The 19,491-nt window shown below is 58.5% G+C and overlaps 7 protein-coding genes across 7 annotated transcripts; all 7 read left to right on the top strand.

The window, feature by feature from the left end:
- Positions 1–1,234: 1,234 nt before the first annotated feature.
- BDZ90DRAFT_217341 (barwin-like endoglucanase) lies at positions 1,235–1,534 on the top strand (the record flags this gene model as incomplete). Its single annotated transcript, XM_025504314.1, has 1 exon — positions 1,235–1,534. A coding segment is annotated over one exon (300 nt), but the record flags the coding sequence as incomplete, so codon positions are not given.
- Positions 1,535–4,623: 3,089 nt separating this feature from the next.
- On the top strand, positions 4,624–5,620 carry BDZ90DRAFT_116652 (hypothetical protein). The gene is made up of 3 exons (XM_025503256.1): positions 4,624–4,970; positions 5,047–5,079; positions 5,149–5,620. Exons 1-3 carry the CDS (start codon positions 4,707–4,709, stop codon positions 5,311–5,313), a joined length of 462 nt encoding a protein of 153 aa, XP_025364265.1. The 5' UTR covers positions 4,624–4,706; the 3' UTR covers positions 5,314–5,620.
- An 18-nt stretch (positions 5,621–5,638) lies between these two features.
- On the top strand, positions 5,639–6,222 carry BDZ90DRAFT_249461 (hypothetical protein; the record flags this gene model as incomplete). The annotated part of the gene is made up of 1 exon (XM_025507657.1): positions 5,639–6,222. A coding segment is annotated over one exon (263 nt), but the record flags the coding sequence as incomplete, so codon positions are not given.
- BDZ90DRAFT_116523 (Poly(A) polymerase) lies at positions 6,011–8,529 on the top strand. The gene is made up of 2 exons (XM_025503255.1): positions 6,011–7,207; positions 7,272–8,529. The coding sequence occupies exons 1-2, from the start codon at positions 6,246–6,248 to the stop codon at positions 8,089–8,091; spliced, it is 1,782 nt and encodes a 593-aa protein (XP_025364263.1). The 5' UTR covers positions 6,011–6,245; the 3' UTR covers positions 8,092–8,529.
- A 525-nt stretch (positions 8,530–9,054) lies between these two features.
- Positions 9,055–11,504, top strand: BDZ90DRAFT_217195 (hypothetical protein; the record flags this gene model as incomplete). The annotated part of the gene is made up of 3 exons (XM_025504304.1): positions 9,055–9,964; positions 10,039–10,663; positions 10,739–11,504. The coding sequence occupies 3 exons, from the start codon at positions 9,055–9,057 to the stop codon at positions 11,502–11,504; spliced, it is 2,301 nt and encodes a 766-aa protein (XP_025364262.1).
- A 179-nt stretch (positions 11,505–11,683) lies between these two features.
- BDZ90DRAFT_116715 (hypothetical protein) lies at positions 11,684–12,484 on the top strand. Its single transcript, XM_025503257.1, has one exon. It carries the CDS (start codon positions 11,863–11,865, stop codon positions 12,319–12,321), a length of 459 nt encoding a protein of 152 aa, XP_025364261.1. The 5' UTR covers positions 11,684–11,862; the 3' UTR covers positions 12,322–12,484.
- A 147-nt stretch (positions 12,485–12,631) lies between these two features.
- BDZ90DRAFT_225930 (hypothetical protein) lies at positions 12,632–19,118 on the top strand (the record flags this gene model as incomplete). Its single annotated transcript, XM_025504685.1, is given in 3 exon segments — positions 12,632–12,653; positions 12,726–19,071; positions 19,091–19,118. 3 exon segments carry the CDS (start codon positions 12,632–12,634, stop codon positions 19,116–19,118), a joined length of 6,396 nt encoding a protein of 2,131 aa, XP_025364260.1.
- Positions 19,119–19,491: the final 373 nt, after the last annotated feature.

The following is a 19,491-nucleotide window of genomic DNA, read 5'->3' as shown; positions in this document are numbered from 1 at the left end:
AGACTCGTCTTCAGGCTCAAAGTCCGATGATGCTTCGTCGTCGCAGTCGGATGAATCCAAGACGAGCCAGGCCGCTCAATCTACATCAAAGTCAGACTCGTCCTCGTCTGCCTCTGCCACCTCCAGCAAGGCGGACTCCTCCAAGTCCTCTTCGTCATCGTCGGCCTCCCCTTCCTCGACCAAGAGCGACGATGACGACAAGAAGTCGGCCTCGAGCTCCTCGGCTTCCAAGTCTTCATCCGCCGGTGACTCCGTCGAGACGGACAATCTGACCGTCGCCTCGTCTTCGGACAAGGAGAAGGGCATCTACTACTGGAACTCCAAGGGCCAGCCTCTGGACAAGGAGAAGAAGCTTGTCAAGCTGTCCAACAACTCTAGTTCTAGCGCCAGTTCCAGCGCCTCGTCCGCCTCCAAGACCAACTCTGACGCCTCCTCTACTACCAAGAGCGACTCGAGCTCCAAGGCCTCGAGCACTGCCTCGTCATCTAGCTCCGCCAGCAAGTCGGCCTCATCGACCGACGCTGCCAAGAGCTCGCACTCGCACTCACACTCGCACCACCACAAGAGCAGCAGCACTCAGGCATCGTCTTCGACGGCCGCTCCCTCGTCATCAAGCTCGACGCACTCGGCCAAGAAGGCCGCTGCTACCGCTCAAGCCGCTGCCGAAGACGACGAGGACTGTGACGACGAGGATGACGCCAGCTCTCCGTCATCGTCCAGCGCCCCTGCAGCTTCCTCTTCGTCCGACAACTCGAGCTCCACCGCCAACACCGGGTCGTCCAAGGCTGCCTCCAACAGCGGCTCGTCATCGTCTTCTGACAGTGGCAGCTCCGGCGCCAAGGTCGCCAACACCGGCTCATCCAAAGCCGCCACTAGCTCCGACAACAACGGCTCCTCAGATGCTTCGTCATCCAACGACGACGACGCAGAGGACTGCGACGAGGAGGAGGACGATGATGATGATGACGACGACGATGAGGACTGCGACGAAGAGGATGTCGAGGACAGCAGCAGCTCCGATGCCTCCAAGGCGTCGGCATCGTCGAGCGCCACTGCCTCTGCTACCCCCGCCCAGATCAAGAAGGTAGACAACTCCAAGAGCTCGTCTTCATCTTCGTCGGCTACCCCCTCGTCGTCCTCGGCAAGCAAGAAAGCTTCTTCCACGGCTTCCTCCTCGTCTGCCAAGGCCACCTCCTCGTCTTCTTCGTCGTCCAACAGCGGCGGCAAGACGTACTCGGGAGGCATTGCCACGTTCTACTCGCAGAATGGCAACGCTGGCTCGTGCGGCAACTACAACTCCGATAATGCGATGATTGTCGCCGTCGATTCCGCCATCATGAACTCTGCCCTCTGCGGCAAGAAGGTGCAGATCACCAACAAATCCAATGGCAAGACAGCTACCGCTACCGTCGCCGACACTTGCCCCACGTGCAACAACGCTAACTCTCTTGACATGAGCAAAGCACTCTTCGGTGCTCTCACGGACAACAACTACGGCCTGGGCATCTTCAACATCGAGTGGCACTTCGTCTAAGCCAGTACAGCATAGCGAAAGTTGGCGCACTCGACTTCCAACCATCCGTTTAGCAACGTTCGCACACACTGCAGCGAAGAGGGCGCACGCATCTGGCATGCATTCTCCTCTCTCTGCACTCCCTCACCACGACGTCACGTCAATGAGGCTTCTAGCTGGTCTCTACTAGCCTCGCCCTTCTCTCCATGGTCACGGTCTCTCACACATACTTTCTCTTCTCTCTCACGTCCTTTCGCCATGACTTCTCTTGATCCTTCTCTCGCCCGGCCGAACAGGCCCTTCTTCTCTCCTTGAGTCTGGTTACTCTGCGAGGGAACAGGTGGTTCTAGCATCCTTTGCTTTTTCATCGCTTTCGCGTGCTCTTTGTATTCTTTGACAGCTTCTGGGAATGCAAATCGAACCGCGGCGCAAGGACTAGTTCCACTGCGGGGTATGAGAGTTCATTACAACGCATCGTCTACAGTTGATTGCTGGCTACCACCACAGACCGCTTCGTCCAGTCGATCAGGCGTCGCCGTCGTCGCTGCCATAGATGAGCTCACCGACGACGAGAGCGCGTCGGCAAGCATCCATAGTGCTGCCCAATGCAGCCGTGACTACTGACGCCACGTCCTCGGCCCCATTCTGCTTCTCGCCTTGCTCCCTCGCAAGGCGTAAAACCTCTTCTGTCTGAGCGAGGACCTTTCCTAGTACACCCATCATTCTTTTTGCCTTGGCCTCCCTTTCCTCTGCCGTCGCTCCCCCATTCTTCCCCGCAGATGCCCCTCCCGCGTCTTGCTCCTCTGCCTTTAGAGCCATCTCGTCTTCCGTATCTGGAGGGCACACGGCGTGCCAGAAGTGTCGCAGAACCTCCGTAGCCGATCCGTGTGCGTCGAGCAGCTTCTTGCGTAGCGACTCGGGTTCGACCGCGGTAGTGAGGTCCGTGAGGCCGCGTGAGCGACGCGCTACTAGCAGCGAGACGAGGGATGCTTCGACTGTCAACCCTGAATCGCCCTGATCGCGAGGTGTCTGCTTTTTGCTGCCGCCAAGAAAGTCGAGCTCTACTATGCCTGCCGTGCCCATGTGGCCGAGCGTTGTCGACATGGAGCTCAGTACTTGGCCACGGTCGAGTGCAACCGGTTCCGAAGACGTCTCTTTAGAAGTAGCCGCCTCTGCCCTTCGCCTTCTACCTGCCGCGCCTCGCCTCGTCCCACCTCCCCGCGCACTGTCCTCATCGCCGATGTTGAGCTCGAGAGGTACAGCGATACGCTGCCTCCTCTCCTCGAGGTCCTCAATGACAATTTCCTCCTCGTACCGCCTAGCATGTGCAGCGTGATCATCAAGCTCTACGCCACTCTCGCCCTCTGTGCGGGCCTTCTTGCGCGGTCGTCTTCCCACCTGCTCCGCGTCCTGCGCCTCCCTACCCATGGTGTGGCTAGTCTGTTCCACTCCACCACTGCCCAATGCTGCGCTTAACACTCGCCCGGAGTGTTCATTGAAGCGGCGCATGAGGGGAAGCACGCCCTTTTCTACACCGCCGCGCATCGTCCAGTCCTTTGCATTGCCCGTCGGAGCATGGTCACTTTCTGTAGCACCCAGGTCAACGAGGCGGTTGCGAGGGGCTGAGTCTCCATCGCCGCCCTCGGATGGTTCGAGGGTATCGGCGTAGCGTGCCTGGACAAGGGGCAGGTAGCTGTCGAAAATTTCGTCTGGCTTGACGCCCGCCGAGAGGGAGGAGCTCGGGAGTTGGGTTCCTCCAGCGGCGGAACGTGAGTTGTTGAGGAGCGATGACGAGCGGCTAGAGGTGCGCAAAACGTGATAGAGTGATGAAGTGAAGTAGCGCTGCCAAAACGAGGCTTCGTCCATCTGTGAGCGCGAGAGGCCCAAGAGGTGGGAAGCTGATTAGCATGGCGGGCTTCGCAGCTTGAGTCTCGCACTTCAGCCCACCTTTTCTGGCACATTCTCCGACCAGGCTAGCCTCAACACATCGTTCTGCTGCAAGAGATCCTTGCGATCTTCATCCGTGATCTCGAGTTTGAGCTCTCCGTTTTTGCCGACGGTGAATCTTGGGTCGACGATACGGGCATTGCGACCTTTCTGCTGACTTGCGGCCTGCCTGGCCGCTCGCAGCATGGCCTGCCTCGTTGGGTGGGACCAGAACTCCGAGTCCGGAATGATGTTGGCCATGACAGTTTGACGATGCAAGGCGGCGAGGGCTGGATTGGATTTGAGGAGCGAGATACGCAGCTCAAGTTCCGTAGGCCCCGCCGATGACGAGGTTGCTGAAGTGGTCCCAACCTTGCCTCGAGGTGGTGCGACACTTGCCCTAGGAGAGGGAGCAGCAGATGTTGGCGTACCACTCTCTGGCGGGCCGGCTGTAGCTGGAGAAGCTGGGCCGGTGGACGCCGCATCGGTGCCCTTTCTAGCTCGATTGTCTGCGATTACGACGACGAGGCGCTCCTTGAACGCCTCTCGCTGCTCTTCTGCCTTCTTCTGATCACCCTGTATGCCGCCTGTAAAAGTGAAGAGCGCTTTCGCCTTTGCTATGCCTGTAGCTTTGATGCCATTCTCGTCGAATGCGACTTGAAGGGCCACCGTAGCTGATCCTGCCTTGGACATGCTCAGCCCAGAGACTGAGTTGAGGGGCAGACGCAATTGCGATGCCGACGTCGACGACGAAGATGAGGGGGTCCAAGAGAGGGCATCATGGCTTAATGCGATTGTACCTGGTAGCTTTTGATACGATGCTGCAGAGTGCAGCGTTTCAGTCGACGATGCCATCAATTATGTGGATTGAGAGAGAATGGGGAGAGAGGAACAAAAAGATGCGGCGAGCAGACGCTTCCGTCCCCTTGGTCGTGTGGCCTGAGCGCGACCAGGGTCCCACTTGGCAGCCTCGCGACCTACACCCTCTTTTCTCATCGAGATGCCGCCACACCCTAACATATGGTCTAATGGAGTTGAAAGGATGGCCTCTCAAGGCGGCCTGCTCGAAGATGATCCACGCAAGCTCTACGAGGGAATGACGTCCGATTCGCTCGTGGCGACTTTGAAGAAGGAGGAATCACGTACGTCCCCTCCGGTCCTTATCGTCCGCGACACATGGTATCGAGGCTCTCGTTGATCTCGACATCCACCTTGCTTCCCCTGTGCAGAGTATATATTCAGCCAGTTCGATGCACGAGCTGCGCAGATGATTGGCACTGCCCTGCTCACCACCTGGTATGATGACAGGGCCAAGTCCAACGACGACGGCATCGCCATCTCAATCACTCTGTTCAGCGGCGTAACCCTGTATGCCTCCATGATCGGGGATAACGTGACTGCCGACAATTTTGAATGGGCCAGGCGAAAGACAAATACGGTCAAACGTTTCGGTACGAGCTCCTTCTGTCGGGGTCAATCCCGATTGGCCAAGGGAAAGCCGGCTGACGACCCTCTACTCGGGGCAGACTATGCGGTCAGCTGGCTTTGATTGACGTGCACAACGCTCGAGATGCTTCTGCTGACACGGCAATCCTCGACGTCCGCAGGCTCACGGAGGAGCTTTTCCTGTTCGCATCCAAGTGAGCACGGAAGAGGCGTCACCTATGGCGGGCCTTTGACTGAAGCGACTCTGCCCTCCGTCGTCACAGGGCTGTCCACACCCGGTTGGGGCTATTGCTGTCTCGGGTCTCACGCAGGTAGAGGACCATGCGTACATCATCGCTGTGCTCAAGCGCTACTGGCGTTGTATCGTCTCAACGAGGGTCGGGGAAAGCAGAACTACTTCAAGCTCTTTGGAAGTCAATGGTAGATGACAATGCATCGTAGTCACCATGTAATCGGGCTCCTCCGCTCACACTCCTCAGCTGTACGTCGACGGAATGCAAGGATGAGCGAAGAGGCACAAATCGAAGAGCCAACTTTTGGAATATTGTTTGAAGCTTGAAAGCATCGTACAACATTGAGACTTCCGATGGCTTGCGCTGGTGGGAGAGGTTGGGGTTGCGGGGGCGCATTCCTACTCCACTCGCCAATGTCGAGTCGAATGAGCGGCTGGCCTGCCGGCTTGAACTGGCGCGAGGCGCGAGCGGGAGCCGTGTTCTGGCCGCCGCTCATCTCGACTCTCACTTCCGTTTGCTTGCCAACCAATCCATCAACCAACCAAATCATCTCCTCCGATTTCTGGTCTTCGAGCCCCACTGGAGGGCCACTCAGCTTGTCTGCTGCTCTGCTCCTTTCCTATCGTGATTGTCAGAGCACGCTACGTCCAGCTTAAACAGTCACGTCGACACAGACGCCGGCCTCGTGTGCCTTGGCTATCACCATCGCCCTCGTCGATCCCTCAACCTTGTCAACCCGTTGCTTGGCTCCTACTGACCCCCACTGTATTCCAGCGCAATTGAGCGCAGCGTGAATCCTGCTTAGCTGGCCATGTCGCTTGCTCTTGGTCCAGCAGCCAATGGGACGCCCAATGTGACTGCACCCGGCGGCAAATGGCTAGGCGTCACGCCCCCCATCGCACTCAGTGGACCAACGCAGAGGGAGAAGGAGGTCACCATCTCCTTGGAGGCTGAGCTCAGGGAACAGAAGATGTTCGAGTCAGAGGCAGAGGCAAAAGTTCGGTCAGTAGTGCTACGACGAGGTGGCCCTCGTTCGCTCCCTTCCTAACCTACTCACGAACAAAGCATCCCTCTCCTCTTGCATTGCTCACACATATAGTGAGGTCGTCTTGGGTAAAGTCGATGCAATGGTAAAGGACTTTGTCTATCGAGCATCCATCGCGCACGGCATGTCTGACTCAATAGCTCGTCAGGCTGGCGGCAAGATCTTCACCTTTGGATCCTACCGACTAGGCGTTCATGGGCCAGGATCCGACATCGATACTCTCTGCGTCGTACCAAAGCACATTACACGGGAGGACTTTTTCCACATCTTCCTCGACATGCTGAGGCAGAGGGAAGAGGCCACCGACGTCGTCCCCGTCTCAGAAGCTTACGTGCCCGTCATCCAAACCAACTTCATGGGCATTTCCATCGACTTCCTCTTTGCCCGTACCGCACTCCCTCGCGTCGACCAGAGCCTCGACCTATCCAATGATCAAATGCTCAAGAATCTCGATGAGAGGGATGTGCGCAGCATGGGCGGATCCAGGGTCACCGACGAGATTCTCCGCCTCGTACCTGACGTACACGTCTTTCGTCTGGCCCTGCGCTGTATCAAGCTCTGGGCTCAGCGTCGAGCCATCTACTCAAACGTCATGGGCTTCCTCGGCGGTGTAGCATGGGCTATGCTCGTGGCTCGCATCTGTCAATTGTATCCCAACGAGGCAGCAGGCGCCATTGTCAGCCGTTTCTTTGTCATCCTCTACCAATGGCAATGGCCTCAGCCCGTGCTGCTCAAGCCCATCGAAGAGGGCCCCTTGGCTGTACGAGTCTGGAACCCCAAGCTCTACCCACAAGATCGTCTTCATCGTATGCCCATCATCACACCCGCCTATCCTTCGATGTGTGAGCAGGCGCGCTCGTATGTTCATGTATTGATACGTCGCCCCAGGCTTAGACACCCTCCTCCTCCTCCTCCTCCTCCTCCTCATGTCGCAGGTTCGACTCACAATGTGACTGGATCGACACAGATGATCATGTCGCAGGAATTCAAGATTGCGGCAGAGATCGTCGACAAGATCATAGTGGGCAAAACGACTTGGAAAGAGTGAGTATGCGAGCGACACGGACCAGCGAGATGATCATTGACCACTTCCTTCTTCTCGCCGCAGACTCTTCAAGAAGCACGACTTTTTCCACAAGTACAAGTACTACCTTCAGATCGTTGCCTCGTCCGGATCAGCAGACCTTCAGCTCAAGTGGGAGGGTACGGTGGAGAGCAAGGTTCGTCAGCTCGTCGGCAAGCTCGAGAACGTGCCCACCCTCGTGTGCGCGCATCCGTTCACGAAGGGTTTCGAGCAGATCAGCAAGTGTCACAACGATGACGAGGTGCGAATGGTGGCCACGGGCGATATCCCAGAAGAAGTGGCCGCACGAACCAAGCTCGAGGATCTGCCCAAGAAGGACGAGGCGGCCAAAGAGCAAGACGCTGTAGTGCAAGCGCAAGACGCTCAACAAGAGGGGCACCGCACCATCTACACTACGACCTTCTACATTGGACTCTGCGTTGAGCCGAAGCAGGCCAATGCGACGGGCCCACGCAAGCTCGATATCTCGTACCCGACAAACGATTTCACGCGCCTCGTCAAGCAGTGGGAGCAATATGACGATTCGTCGATGGGCATTGTGGTCCGGCACATCAAGTGCTCACAGCTGCCTTCTTACGTCTTCGATGGCGATGAACGCCCACCGCCCAAGCAGCTGAAGAGGCCAAAGAAGGGGGCTGCTGGGGCAGCAACAGCCGGAGTGGCAGGCGCGGCAGAGGGCACCGGCGCCGGCGCCGGCGTTGGAGACGGCTCGGAAACAACCAATGCAGTGGTTGATGTGTCGACGCCGCCGTCGAAGAAGAGGAAGTCGTCACCATCCTCGTCGTCTGTGGGCATCGGCGGCGGCGCAGGCGAGAATGGCGCAGCGGAGACTCATGGTGTATAGCCGCCCGCAGCTGGCTCAGCGACTGAAACATGACCACGGAGCGGGGCCGCGCTACCGTATGGCTCTGCGCAATGAGAAGCAGGACCAGGATCTCGTGTAAGCGTGCCGTGGCGCGGGTCCTTGCAGCTGACGCCGAGTCGCGTGGATCCGCAGAGCGTTTATTCTCACCTTTTCTGTCTCTTCTTCCCTAGCAACAATCAACTGACTCGGCAGCTTTGGCAATCAGCAGGTCACCTCGATCTTACGTGGCACTCATTCTTCTTCCCTTCCCTCTGCAAATCATCACTCTCCGCTCCCCCAATTTTACCCCATTCGGACTTCTTTCCTTCTCATCTGTACGTTCTTTGACCCCGCACTTCAGATAAGCAATTCCAAAAAGACACGCGTCGTCGCGAAGAAGCGTAGAGAGGCAACCTAGAGAAAGGTAGAGTGAGGAAGGCAGGCCAATCCTCTATGCCGCCTATCTGAGGGATTGAACCAAGGTTGGCGCTTTCTGCAGGGCTGCGTCGTGGAGCAGATCCAGAGCAATCGCCTGCTCGAGGAAGAAGCTGGGTCTCGTGACCTCTTCTGCCGATGGAAGACTCGTTGGCCCAGCACGAGGGATAATCCTGTAGGAGCGAGGCCGACGGCGATCTGCTCGCTTGTGCAAACGTGCGCACGAGCCTACCGAAGCGAAGCCGGCTTTCTCTCGTCAAGGTCATGATGATCCTGCGAAGCAACCTTGCTCATCCATCCTCTTGAGTCAGCACAGGAGAGGAAGAGCTACCACCTCGTGCAAGTCTGCAGATCAGTGAAGGCAGGGCCCCGCACAACCTGTCGAGCCCAGTCCTAGTCTATCATCCTGCAACTGCTGGCTAGCCTGGGTCGCCGCTAGTCATGCCTGCCTACTTAAATGCCCTCGCCGGCGAGGAAGTAGCTTCGATTGCATCGCACACGTTCTTATCCTCAACCTTCAACTTGACCATGGGAGGCTTCGCTCGCCAGACGGTCGTCCTCTCGCTAGCCGCGCTGCAGCTCGTTAGCGGCTTCGTTGTCCCAGATACGTCTCCCTTTGAGATCCTCGCTGCCAACGCTAATGTCAATGCTTCGGCTTCAAAGGCCTCGTCTGCACATTGGTCGAGCAGCCTTCAAATGGCCGTCGACTACTATCCCTCGCAATGGGACGCCAAGACGTACTGGGAGGATGATGCCGCGAAGATGCGCCAGGCCAACATCACTCACGTTCGCATTGGCGAGTTCGATTGGGCTCTCTTCGAGCCAGAAGATGGGCGCTACGACTGGTCAATCCTGGACCGCTCCTTCGACCTCCTCCATCGCCATGGTCTCAAGGTCATTCTCGGCACGCCTTCAGAGACGCCCCCGCTTTGGGCCGTCAAGAAGTACGACATTCTCGGTTGGGACGCCAACAGACGTCCGAGGCTCTTTGGCTCTCGTCATCACTTTTCCTTCTCTTCTCAGGACTACCGTAAGCTCAATAGGCGCATCACCCAGGCTCTAGCTCGCCGCTACGGACGGCATCCTGCCCTCAGTGCATGGCAATTGTCCAATGAGTACGGCTGCCACTCGACGACTCGCGACTATTCGCCCTCGGCTAAGAAGGCGTTCCAGAAGTGGCTCAAGGAGAAGTACGGCAACATCGAGGCGCTCAATAAGAGGCAGGGAAGGGTATTCTGGAGTAGCCAATTTGACTCCTTCGAGTCGATTGACGTGCCGACGCAAGAAGTCACCGAGTCCAACCCCGCGCTGCGGCTTGACTTTTTCACATTCTCCTCCGACCAGGTCATCTCCTTCGCCAAAGAGACTGTAGACGCGATTCGACAATACTCTAATCAGCCCATCACCACCAATTTTATGGGTGGATTCGTTGACTTTGGTGAGTATGACAGTGTGAGACCCGATCATTGGTCGTAGACGGCGGCGCCGCTGACCGCGTCATGTGCTACACAGACCTCTTCAAGTTCCAACAGGTGAATCAGCTTGACTTCTCGTGCTTAGACAGCTATCCACTCGGTAATGAGCAGTCTCAGCCGTGGGAGAGCGATGATAACAAGGCCAAGTACCTTCGCACGGGCTCTCCCGACTTCCAGGCCCTACACTTTGAGCTCATGAGGGAGATGGGCAACGGCGGCAAGTGGGGGGTCATGGAGCAGCAGCCTGGCCCCGTCAATTGGGCAGCGGTGAATCCGTCCCCTCTCGCCGGCATGGTCCGCCTGTGGATCCATGAGATGTTCGCCCATGGCGCCTCGCTCGCCAACATCTTCCGATGGCGTGAGGTGCCCTTTGCAGAGGAACAGATGCACGCTGGCATGCTGCGCTACGACAACGAAGAGGATTTGGCCTTCAAGGAGCAGCAAGAGGTGATTGCTGAGCTGAATCAGATGCAAGAAGCTGGCCTGCTCGACGCTGGCGAGGGCAATAGCAGCGCTCCAACATGGGCCAAGGACAGTGGGAGGGGCCACTCTGATATCGCTCTCCTCTACGACTTTACCGCCCCCTGGGTCATTGAGGCCAACCCGCAAGGCGGCACTTGGGACACCAACACGTTCACCGACTTCACCTTTGTCTTCTTCCAGTGAGTCAGCGCAGCTGGCCGAAGAAAGCACTAAGGTCGTAATTGATCACTCGCCACCTCTTCCACCTCGTACAGGCTCCTGTCAAACTGGCACTCCGCTATTCGACGTCTCGGCCTCGATATCGACGTCGTTGGCCCTTGGAGTGACCTGTCCAAGTACAAGCTCATTGTTGCGCCTACCTTACCCCTCATTGGCTCTGAGCTGGAACAGCGCCTCAAGAAGTACAATGGTTCTCTCATCGTTGGACCGCGGACCGCTTCGAAGGAGGGCACTCTCAGCATCGCCGCGGGCTTGCCACCTTCAGCCGGGGCGCTGCGTGAGCGCATCCCCATGAAGATAGTCCGAGTCGAATCTTTGCCTACGAGCACAACTGATCAGGTGACGAATCAAGTTGACGGCTCGTCGCACAACGTCACGGCCTGGTCAGAATGGCTTGAATGCTCGCGAGATGGTGAAAAAGCCAACGGTGGCGTTGACTTTGTCTTCAAGGGATATCGCGACGGCTCACCGGCATCATGCAAGCATACCACCGATGACGGCCGTCAGACGACATACATTGGGTGGTTTGCACAGCAGGATGCCATGCTCCCCCTTTTTGCCAAGGCGGCTGCAGACGTGGGCATCAAGACGCTCGTTGGTACGACTCCATCCGCTACGGATCTCGACCTCGGCGACTCTGTGCGCATGATTCGTCATGGGCGAGCGCTTTATGCAGTCAACTATTCGCCGAACGAGCACGACGTCAAGAATCTTCCCGCCGAAGCTAGCCTGATCTTTGGCGGTGTCGATGGCGACGCAGCGAAGATTGCACCTGCTGGAGTGAATCTATACAAGCTCTGAGCTACGACGTTCGCTCGCGCTTTGCTTGATAGCGCTGCTTCTTTTGCGAACAAACTTATGCGACGATGGATTAATGCAATTTGCGACGACTTCGGTGGACTCTGAGTGTGCCGCACGATTCAGCCAGTAGCTTTGACAATCTTGTCATCATTTGATAGCATCCCGTCTCTGGGCGCAGGCCGGCCCTGGGCGAGCCCACGCCCCGAGCCCCGAGCCCCAAGCCTGAGCGAGCCTCCTCGTCTATTTGTGGGCGCTCGTCCCGGCAGCCATTTACCTCCTTTTCCCGGCCGCCCGGCGTGGGCCACCTTACTTCGCTCGAGCCTCCTCGCTTGACTCGCGCTGTAGGGAGGCAGCGACGATGAGGAAGAAGGGGAGAGGAGAGAAGACGGAATCGACCAAGAGTAGGATCCCAAGGACGAGAGAAGCAACGGGGGCAGTGAGGAGTAGGGAGCACACGCCGACCCTCCTGCCAGGTCAACGTGGTCGCGAGTGGCTGGCTGCCCTGTTCAATTTCTCATTTTGGCCGCTCGCTCAGTACGAGGGCGCATGCTACTTACTACCCCATGTGACTGTCGGATGGCCCTTCATCATGGCCGACGATCTCAAGAAGGCGGTCGTATTTGCTATCAGTGTTGACGCCGCCAAGACTCGCGACAAGGAAGTAGAATCCGATCATCGTGGTTGGTGTGGCATAGGCAGGGTCCGCTGCGCCTTGATCTCGCGGCGAAGACGCCCTGTTTCATTGGTCTCAGAGGGGCGTCGTCGCCTGGATCTGTCGCGTCTGAGGCGGGCGGCGAGCCAGTGGAGCGCGGCTTGATGCAACGGAAGGGGAGACGAGACTGCGACGAGCAGACGAGGGGAGAGGCGAGGGGTTTCCTTCACTCACCATTCTCATCCTCATTTGATTCTCTCTGTATTGCTCGTGGCCGCAAAGGCAAAGCGGGCACTACACAACGTGCCCCATCGTCGCAAGATCAGCGGCGACGGCGACGGCGACGGCGACGGCGCGGCGATCACGACGACATTGACATCGACATCATCGACGACAACGAGGGCAGCCGTTGTAGTCGCATAGCGGTGCCTCTGCTGGACCCTCGCCCTCTTCATTGACTGGTCCATTGCAAGTCATGTCGTCCGTATTCAGCAGTGGTGCGTCACAACCTCTTCATTCTGCCTCTGCATCTTCCTCATCATCTCACCCTCCTCCACGAGGCCATCCAGGCGCCTTCGAGATGGACCTTGCTGCGAACCATCGCGCCACCTCTCGTGATTATAATGATCAAGGCAGCAGCAAGGCGAGAGACGTCGATGACGATGATACTCGTAGCCTGCTCTCTCTCTTGACCTCGGACGTCATGCCTGGCAAGGGAACGGGCGCAATGGCATTCCCTATGCCTCCTTCCACTCTTCCCATTCCCTCGTCGGCTGCTCATGCACTCGCTCCCTTTGCTTCATCGTCCGACTACTCTGATGGTGCAGCCTCTTCTGATACCGACGCATCACATATCAATAGCCTCTCGAGTGATGCAGAGGCTGGGCCCTTTACACCCTTGACGCCCAATACACCCGGCGCAGCGCCGAGGACGAGGAGAAGCAGGACGTCGAGCGACGGCGCCGCTGTCACTCGTGGGCGAGGGCCTTCTTCGTCTTCCTGGACGGTTACCACGAGCACCTCGATCCCTGGCTCAGCCCCTATGAGCAGCTCAACGAGCAATCCTTGGCGCCCACGTCAACTGCAACTGGTACATCGCAGAGAACGCCAAGGCCCAACGTCACCCTCGCTGTCTCCTTGGGCTGCTTCAGAGTCATCGATTCGATCTAACACGTCGAGTGCTCCTTCGACTTCGGCGCCCTCAAATTCCATGGGACTTGGTATTCAGCTTCCCAAATCACCCGCGATAGGTTCAAATTTCCCTGTCATGGGTCCCGGACGACCTGACAAGGCGGCTCCTTCTGCAGCTGTCAAGACTGCAAAGAGTCGCAAAAAGCTTGGGGGAAAGGGACAAGGACTCAAAAAGCTGGCATTAGCTACCAGCAGCAGCGGCTCGACGAGCCCTCTCCTCGCTACAGACAGTCGTTCGCCAACGCCCAGCTCTCATCTCCTCGGCTCGCCTTGGCAGAGGGATCACGCCAGCGAAGGCGAATTACTTTCTTCTCGCCCTTCATCCCCGGCCTTTGCCGCTGGCGGCTGGACTCCGCGATCTCGACAAGCTTCTGCCGATTCGGCCAACAAGTCGCCTCTATCCGTCTTGCCACGCACACCGACTTTTGCGACATCGGGCGCTGATTCCTTGAGTTGGGCACGAGAGCAAGAGGAGCGAGCGCAGAGGGGAACAACGATACCCCCGCCGCCTCGAGCACAAGAGGATATCGTCGAGGTGACCGCGCCCGGCTGCTCGTCCGTTCCTTCACTAGACTCTGAACGTCATCACAGGTCCGACTCCATGACCTCGAGACAGTCGACCTCGCCCTCTCGCAGACGCAAGAAGCCTCCAACGCCGCTTATTCTTCTGCCCAATGGCCGACAAGCAAGTCTCGCCTCTTCAAGTGGACTGCTCAGCGCTTCTAGCTCAGATAAGTCGCCCACTCCATCTCCTACACTTCTCCCGCCACTGCCTTCAACTGCCAAATCCACCTTCTCAGCATCACGTTCGACTGCCGACCATCTCGATGCCTCTGGATTGGCGCCAGCTACTTCTCTCCTTAGCCCTGCTGGCACCGATTTGACAGAGAGCTTTCGAACGCCGACATTCTCTCCGCCGTCAGCGAAAGCGGCGCAGCTCGACCAAAAGACAGAGGGCGGTGGTGATATTGTCTCTACATTGAAGCCGATACAGGCAACTTCGGATGCGCTCGCCCTGCCCTGCGCCAAACGTGCGTCGACGCCATTAAAGACTGCCTACTTCGATCCTGAGGAGGCAGATGCCAGTTCGCCCAGTGACTATGGCGATGGTGAGGGTGAGGATGAAGCAGAAGAGACGGCCGTGTCGTCATCGTACTCGACCGCAACAGCGCCTGCAAAAGCGCTAGAGGACAATGTCCCCCTGATCTTCCGGCGCATGATGAAGAACTTTAGATCAAGCACTCCTCCTGACCAAAGGGAGCCCAATGGCTCGCAAGCCATTCTCTCGCAGTCGACCTCCGACACTCTCCCCTCCCTTCCTTCACTTGCTTCTCTGCTGGGATCCTCTTCATCGACTTCTTCGCTGCTCGACAGCAAGGGGCAAAGCGAAACGGCCGATACCGCTAGCACAAAGCTCACATCGTACGATGACGTGCGTGAACATGAGATGGCAGAGATGGACTGCGAAGAGGACGAGAGCGAGTTGTTCGTCGGTGTCAACGTCGAGAGCAGAGCTCAAGAAGCTGCATCGTCTCGAGGCGAGAGTCCCCCGGTGGAAGACGAGCAGATGCCGCAACTTGGTCTCGGTATCGGCATTGCCGATACATCGCAGGCAGGCTCGACCTACTCTGATCTGCATCTCCCGGCCGCCGACATTTTCCCAGACAGCAATGGCCAGTCAAACTCGCCGTCCCCGGCTGATCAGTCCACGTGTCGCAGCGCCTTCGAATTCGACTTGATAGGCGAGAGCGAGCGTGCTGTGCTAGCTTCGCCTGCCTCGGACCAAAGCCTGAATGCAGATGTATCAGAGCCATCGCGCTACTCAATGCCTTCGGCCGTTCAAGACGAAGCGATAACCGTCGACTTCAAGGGGAGCCAAAATGAGCAGCCGCCGGAGCTGCCGAAGCAGCAACCCAGAGAGCGCAGCTCTCCTCACGCCGGGCCCTCCTCGGTGTTGCCGGATTCTGAGGTGACGGTCACGCAAGGGCAACTACCAGTGGCGTCGTCTGACCGTCTGGCAGCGCCCGTGACTCCGTCAGTGCAGCCATATCAGTCTCCGGCCTTGGGTGAGCCCCCTCACTTCAACACGAGTATCTTCCGTGCCCCGCCTACGCCGCGGCGCAAGGATTTCGACGAGGATTTGGTGGCGCCAAAGGAGAGTGGTCCTTCCATGCCGTCGAGTCAATCCATTGAATCGCTGCAAGAGCCACTTCTTCCAGCGTCGGCAGCCAACGTCGACTTTTACCAGCAGCAAGCAAGGCCAGGCGTTCGCCGCCCGACGTCCACGCTCCACATGCAGCCACTGCACCTGCTCTCTTCCTCTGCTGCTTCAAAGTTGTCAAATGGTGGTACGAATGCATTGCCATCATCGCCAGGAGATGGCAAGCCTCAGCTCTGGCTCAACACCCTCGCGCCGCCAGTCTCGCTGCGGCCTCCACAAGCTCAGAAGATGCTACCAGTCCCGTCGCCGACGGCTGCATTCTTCCCTCAGTCGACTACGCCTTCATTGTCCCCTGCGTCGACGCCTCACAGCAGTTGCCTTGCCTCAGGCCAAACGCCGCCCATGTCTTCACAGGCCAGCCGCTCGCAGATGTATTTTGTTGCCCCTCGGTCGGCTCCTCTTCCTCAAGGCGCCTTCTCTCCAGCGATATCTGCCACTCCGAACGTGAATCAGAGGTCTGTCTTTGAGGACTGGGACGACGACGTGGTGTCGACAAAGGCGCAGAATGGTGGTCTTACCAGCAGGTGGTCCAGCGGCTCCGAGTCTGAAGTCGAGGCAACGACTGCAAAGCGGTCCTCTTCCAAAAGTCGCAAGTCGGCGAGCAAGAAGCGCTCAAGCTCAGCAGCGCCATCTGCAAGGAACAGTGTATCCAGTCAGGCGGGGGGTGCCGCAGCAGGCAGCAGCACCGCAGCCCTCTCGAATGTCCGTCCAGGTGCGGCGCAGCTGCCCAAGGGGAAAAGCTTCTTGCACTCTCTTGGCCTGCGCAAGAAGAGCATGCCCAACCTGCGCGACTCGGCTGTGGCAACTGCGACGACTCGTTCGAATTCTCCTGCGACGCCTGGCCTAGACAGCCCCGCTCTGCCTCGTGTCAGCACAGCGGAAGGCTTTCCCTTCCCCGGCATGCTCCCGGGTGCGCCAAATAGCAAGACGACTGAAATGACTGCAGTGCCTCCGCGGCCGCCATCATATCAATCGCGATCATCGACGACTACCTCAGCTCACAAGAAGCAGAGCCCTTCGATCTTCAGCCAGCTCTCTGCGCCCTTGAACCACAAGCGTAGTACAGCGAGTCTCAAATCGGAGGCCGCCGGCAGCCGAGGAGGCGTCGGCCATCGCTCTGCTCTCAGCATCAACGAAGTCAATGAGCCTCCAGCTACGCCCACGATGGCGCAAGGAGCGCACTCGCCGCGATTGAGTCCCAAAAAGGAGAAGACGTCGAGCGCGACATCGGGTGGCACGGGAAATCTACACGCTCGCAAGAGAAGTGGGACGTTGATTGCGCCTATGGATGTCGCAGGGTCTCGCTCTTCCTTGAAGCACCTCTCAAAGTCTGCCACCGACCTTCCCTTGAGCTTGCGTCAAGCTTCGGTGGACATGCTCAGAAGTCAGACTGCTGGTGAAGCTTGCTCGCCTTCGCCGGAGGAGGAAGCGACGCCTAGGGTGGCCTACATTGGCCTTGCCGATCACGACGCTAAGGAACCAAATGGCGACGTCGACGCTGTGAATCCTGGGACTGCTCCAAGAGCTGGTGATGACGAGCAAGACTCACAAGCTTTCATGGCCATCGGCCAGGGCTTTGTCGACTCATGCTTCTCTCCTGACGCCGAGGCCGTGGATCCCCTTTCTACACTGCGAGCCAGCGGTGTTCAAGGCCACTCGCTCAGGAAGCGCCTGCCTCGGCGCTTGGCAAAGGCTCGCAAAGCAGCACGACTCGCTCGAGGGCAGGACGTGACTGCTCACTATCCATCCTGGTCAAAGGAGGGACAGTATTGGCTGAGAGAGCAGAACCTCGACTCAGCCGAGGGACTGTATGTCATTGCAGCAAGCCGAGAGCAGGACTCAGGCGTCGCTGACTACAGAGGCTTCAGCGACGGGAGTCAGAAAGCGGACAAAGACGATGACGACAGCGCAGATGAATATGGCAGCGGAGATGACTACGCCGGGGCAGGTCCGTCTAAGGGAGGTGGTGGCGGTAACGGCGGTGATGGTGGCGATGGTGGCGACAGTCGAGGCAATGGACGTGAGGACGACGGCGACGGCAACCGTCGCTACGAAGTTGCAAAAGAAAGCGATGCGAGCACGTCTGAAGACTCTGAGGATGACTACGGCGAGGATCAAGACTCTGATGACCAGCCGCTCGGGCACAATGTCGGCGATATCGGCACCCTTCAGCGCCGACTGCAGCGTCAAGGCAAACAGCGGCGTGAGCACGGGGAGCGATCCAGCCGCACCAATGCAGCACAGTCGCAAGGCAAGCTCATTCGTGGCGCCCTAGACGGCGGCGAGCTCGCCAATCGCTTGACCAGCCTCTCGCTGCGCCGCCAGCAGAGCCAAGCCTCGAGGGCCGCGCCGCGGGCCAGCGCTGTGGACGATGCCAGGGCCGAGCGTATCAGTCGAGCCCGGTCGCTGGCCAACAGAGTCCGCCCTCGACTCAGCTCGGAGACGGCACCCCCACCTGCACCGCGATCGCGACGAGGCTCAGATGCTGCCCAACGAGGCGGTCAATCCGGCCTCACTTTACCTCCGATCAAGACCATGCCGATGGTCTCCGCTCAAGCTGCTGCGATGCAAGGCTCCCTCTCGGCGGGGGCAGTGAGCAACACCGCTGCCGTCCACCAGGCTGCAATTGCTGTCGCGTCAAAGGCCGCTCGGGATGGTCGCATTCCGCCGGAAGCCGTTCCTGCGCAGGCCCAATTTTTTGCAGCGCAAGCACTCGCTGCTCGCTCCCTCTCTTCACCGTCTCCTAGCAGCGAGTCTTCGCCGCCCACGCGGACTGTGCATCGCAAGCCTCCTCCAAGGGCGCAAGGCACCCTCGACGCAGGGTCATCGCTAGCAAATGGAGCTCAACGACGACCGTCTGTCAGCTCAGCCACAAGCGATGTCTCTCGACGCGCGCGACCGACAGGCCTCGATGTGCGAGTGACGGCGCCAATGTCTTTGGACTCCCCTGCCAGCGATGCGTACGAAGACGCGCTTTCGCCTCGCAATGGCGAGAGAGATGGCCGCAACTCGGAGCGATCGTCTGCGGTCGAGCGACGCGTGCAAGAGCATCGCGTCTACATCGTTACTCGACAGCGTTATTCGCACTGCGAGGTGCCCATCCACGGTCGTGCTCGCGACGTCGTTCTCGACGTTCTGGAGAGGGAGACGGTACAAGCCTTACCTGGTCGCGGCGGTTGGGCGCTGTTTGACGTTTCACCGGGGCTGGGTACCGAGCGGCCTCTGCGCGAGTACGAGGTGGTTTCAGCTGTTGCTGAAGCTCGTCCGGACGCTCAGAATGACTTTTTCCTCCTCAAGCAGACGGAGCTGTCCATCTACGCTTCCATTCGGGCGGTACCCAATGTCTCGCCTTCACTTGCCGGCAACGTCTATTTGCAAGACAAGCGGGGCAAGTGGAACAAGCGCTGGCTCGAGTTGCGAGATCACGCCCTCTACCACGCCAAGTCGGATAAGGGCAAAGACGAGGCGTTCCTCTGCCATCTCTCGGCCTTTGACGTTTACCTGTGCGCGGACGGTTTCAAGGCGCCGAAGGCGTACTCTTTCGCGCTAAGGAGTCAAGATTCGATTGAATTATTCGAGGACAAGGCCGACTATGTGCACTACCTGTCGCTATCTGACCCATCTGCCCACCGCGACTGGGTGCGCGCCATCATCAATGCGCGCACGTACGTGTTGAGGCAGGAGAATTCTGCCCTTTTCACAACATTTGCCGCGGTGCAGCAGCAAAGCGGCTCGTCTCTTTCACGGCGCAACACGGCGAATGCGGGACAGCAGCCATCGCAAGCGCCGCCAGCATCCACGCTCATCTCCCGCCATGCCCTCGCCGATGGGCCATTCGAGAAGGGATCGCTTTTGGCAGCTCAGCCTACGGTGGGCGCCGCGGATCTGTCGATGCACGAGCGCACTCGCGCCAGATTGGAGGA

The sequence above is a fragment of the Jaminaea rosea genome (genome assembly GCF_003144245.1).
Source record: "Jaminaea rosea strain MCA 5214 unplaced genomic scaffold BDZ90scaffold_2, whole genome shotgun sequence".
NCBI lineage: Eukaryota > Fungi > Basidiomycota > Exobasidiomycetes > Microstromatales > Jaminaea > Jaminaea rosea.
This window is presented reverse-complemented; position numbering and strand designations above follow the sequence as displayed.

Bases quoted from the DNA above. Each gene is read 5' to 3' on its own strand.
- BDZ90DRAFT_116652 (XM_025503256.1), top strand. From the start codon at position 4,707: ATGATTGGCACTGCCCTGCTCACCACCTGGTATGATGACAGGGCCAAG. The intron at 4,971-5,046 runs GCGGTCAGCTGG...CGACGTCCGCAG, and splicing joins CTCTACTCGGGGCAGACTAT to GCTCACGGAGGAGCTTTTCC. The intron at 5,080-5,148 runs GTGAGCACGGAA...CCGTCGTCACAG, and splicing joins CTTTTCCTGTTCGCATCCAA to GGCTGTCCACACCCGGTTGG.
- BDZ90DRAFT_116523 (XM_025503255.1), top strand. From the start codon at position 6,246: ATGGTAAAGGACTTTGTCTATCGAGCATCCATCGCGCACGGCATGTCT. The intron at 7,208-7,271 runs GTGAGTATGCGA...TTCTCGCCGCAG, and splicing joins GGCAAAACGACTTGGAAAGA to ACTCTTCAAGAAGCACGACT.
- BDZ90DRAFT_116715 (XM_025503257.1), top strand. From the start codon at position 11,863: ATGAGGAAGAAGGGGAGAGGAGAGAAGACGGAATCGACCAAGAGTAGG.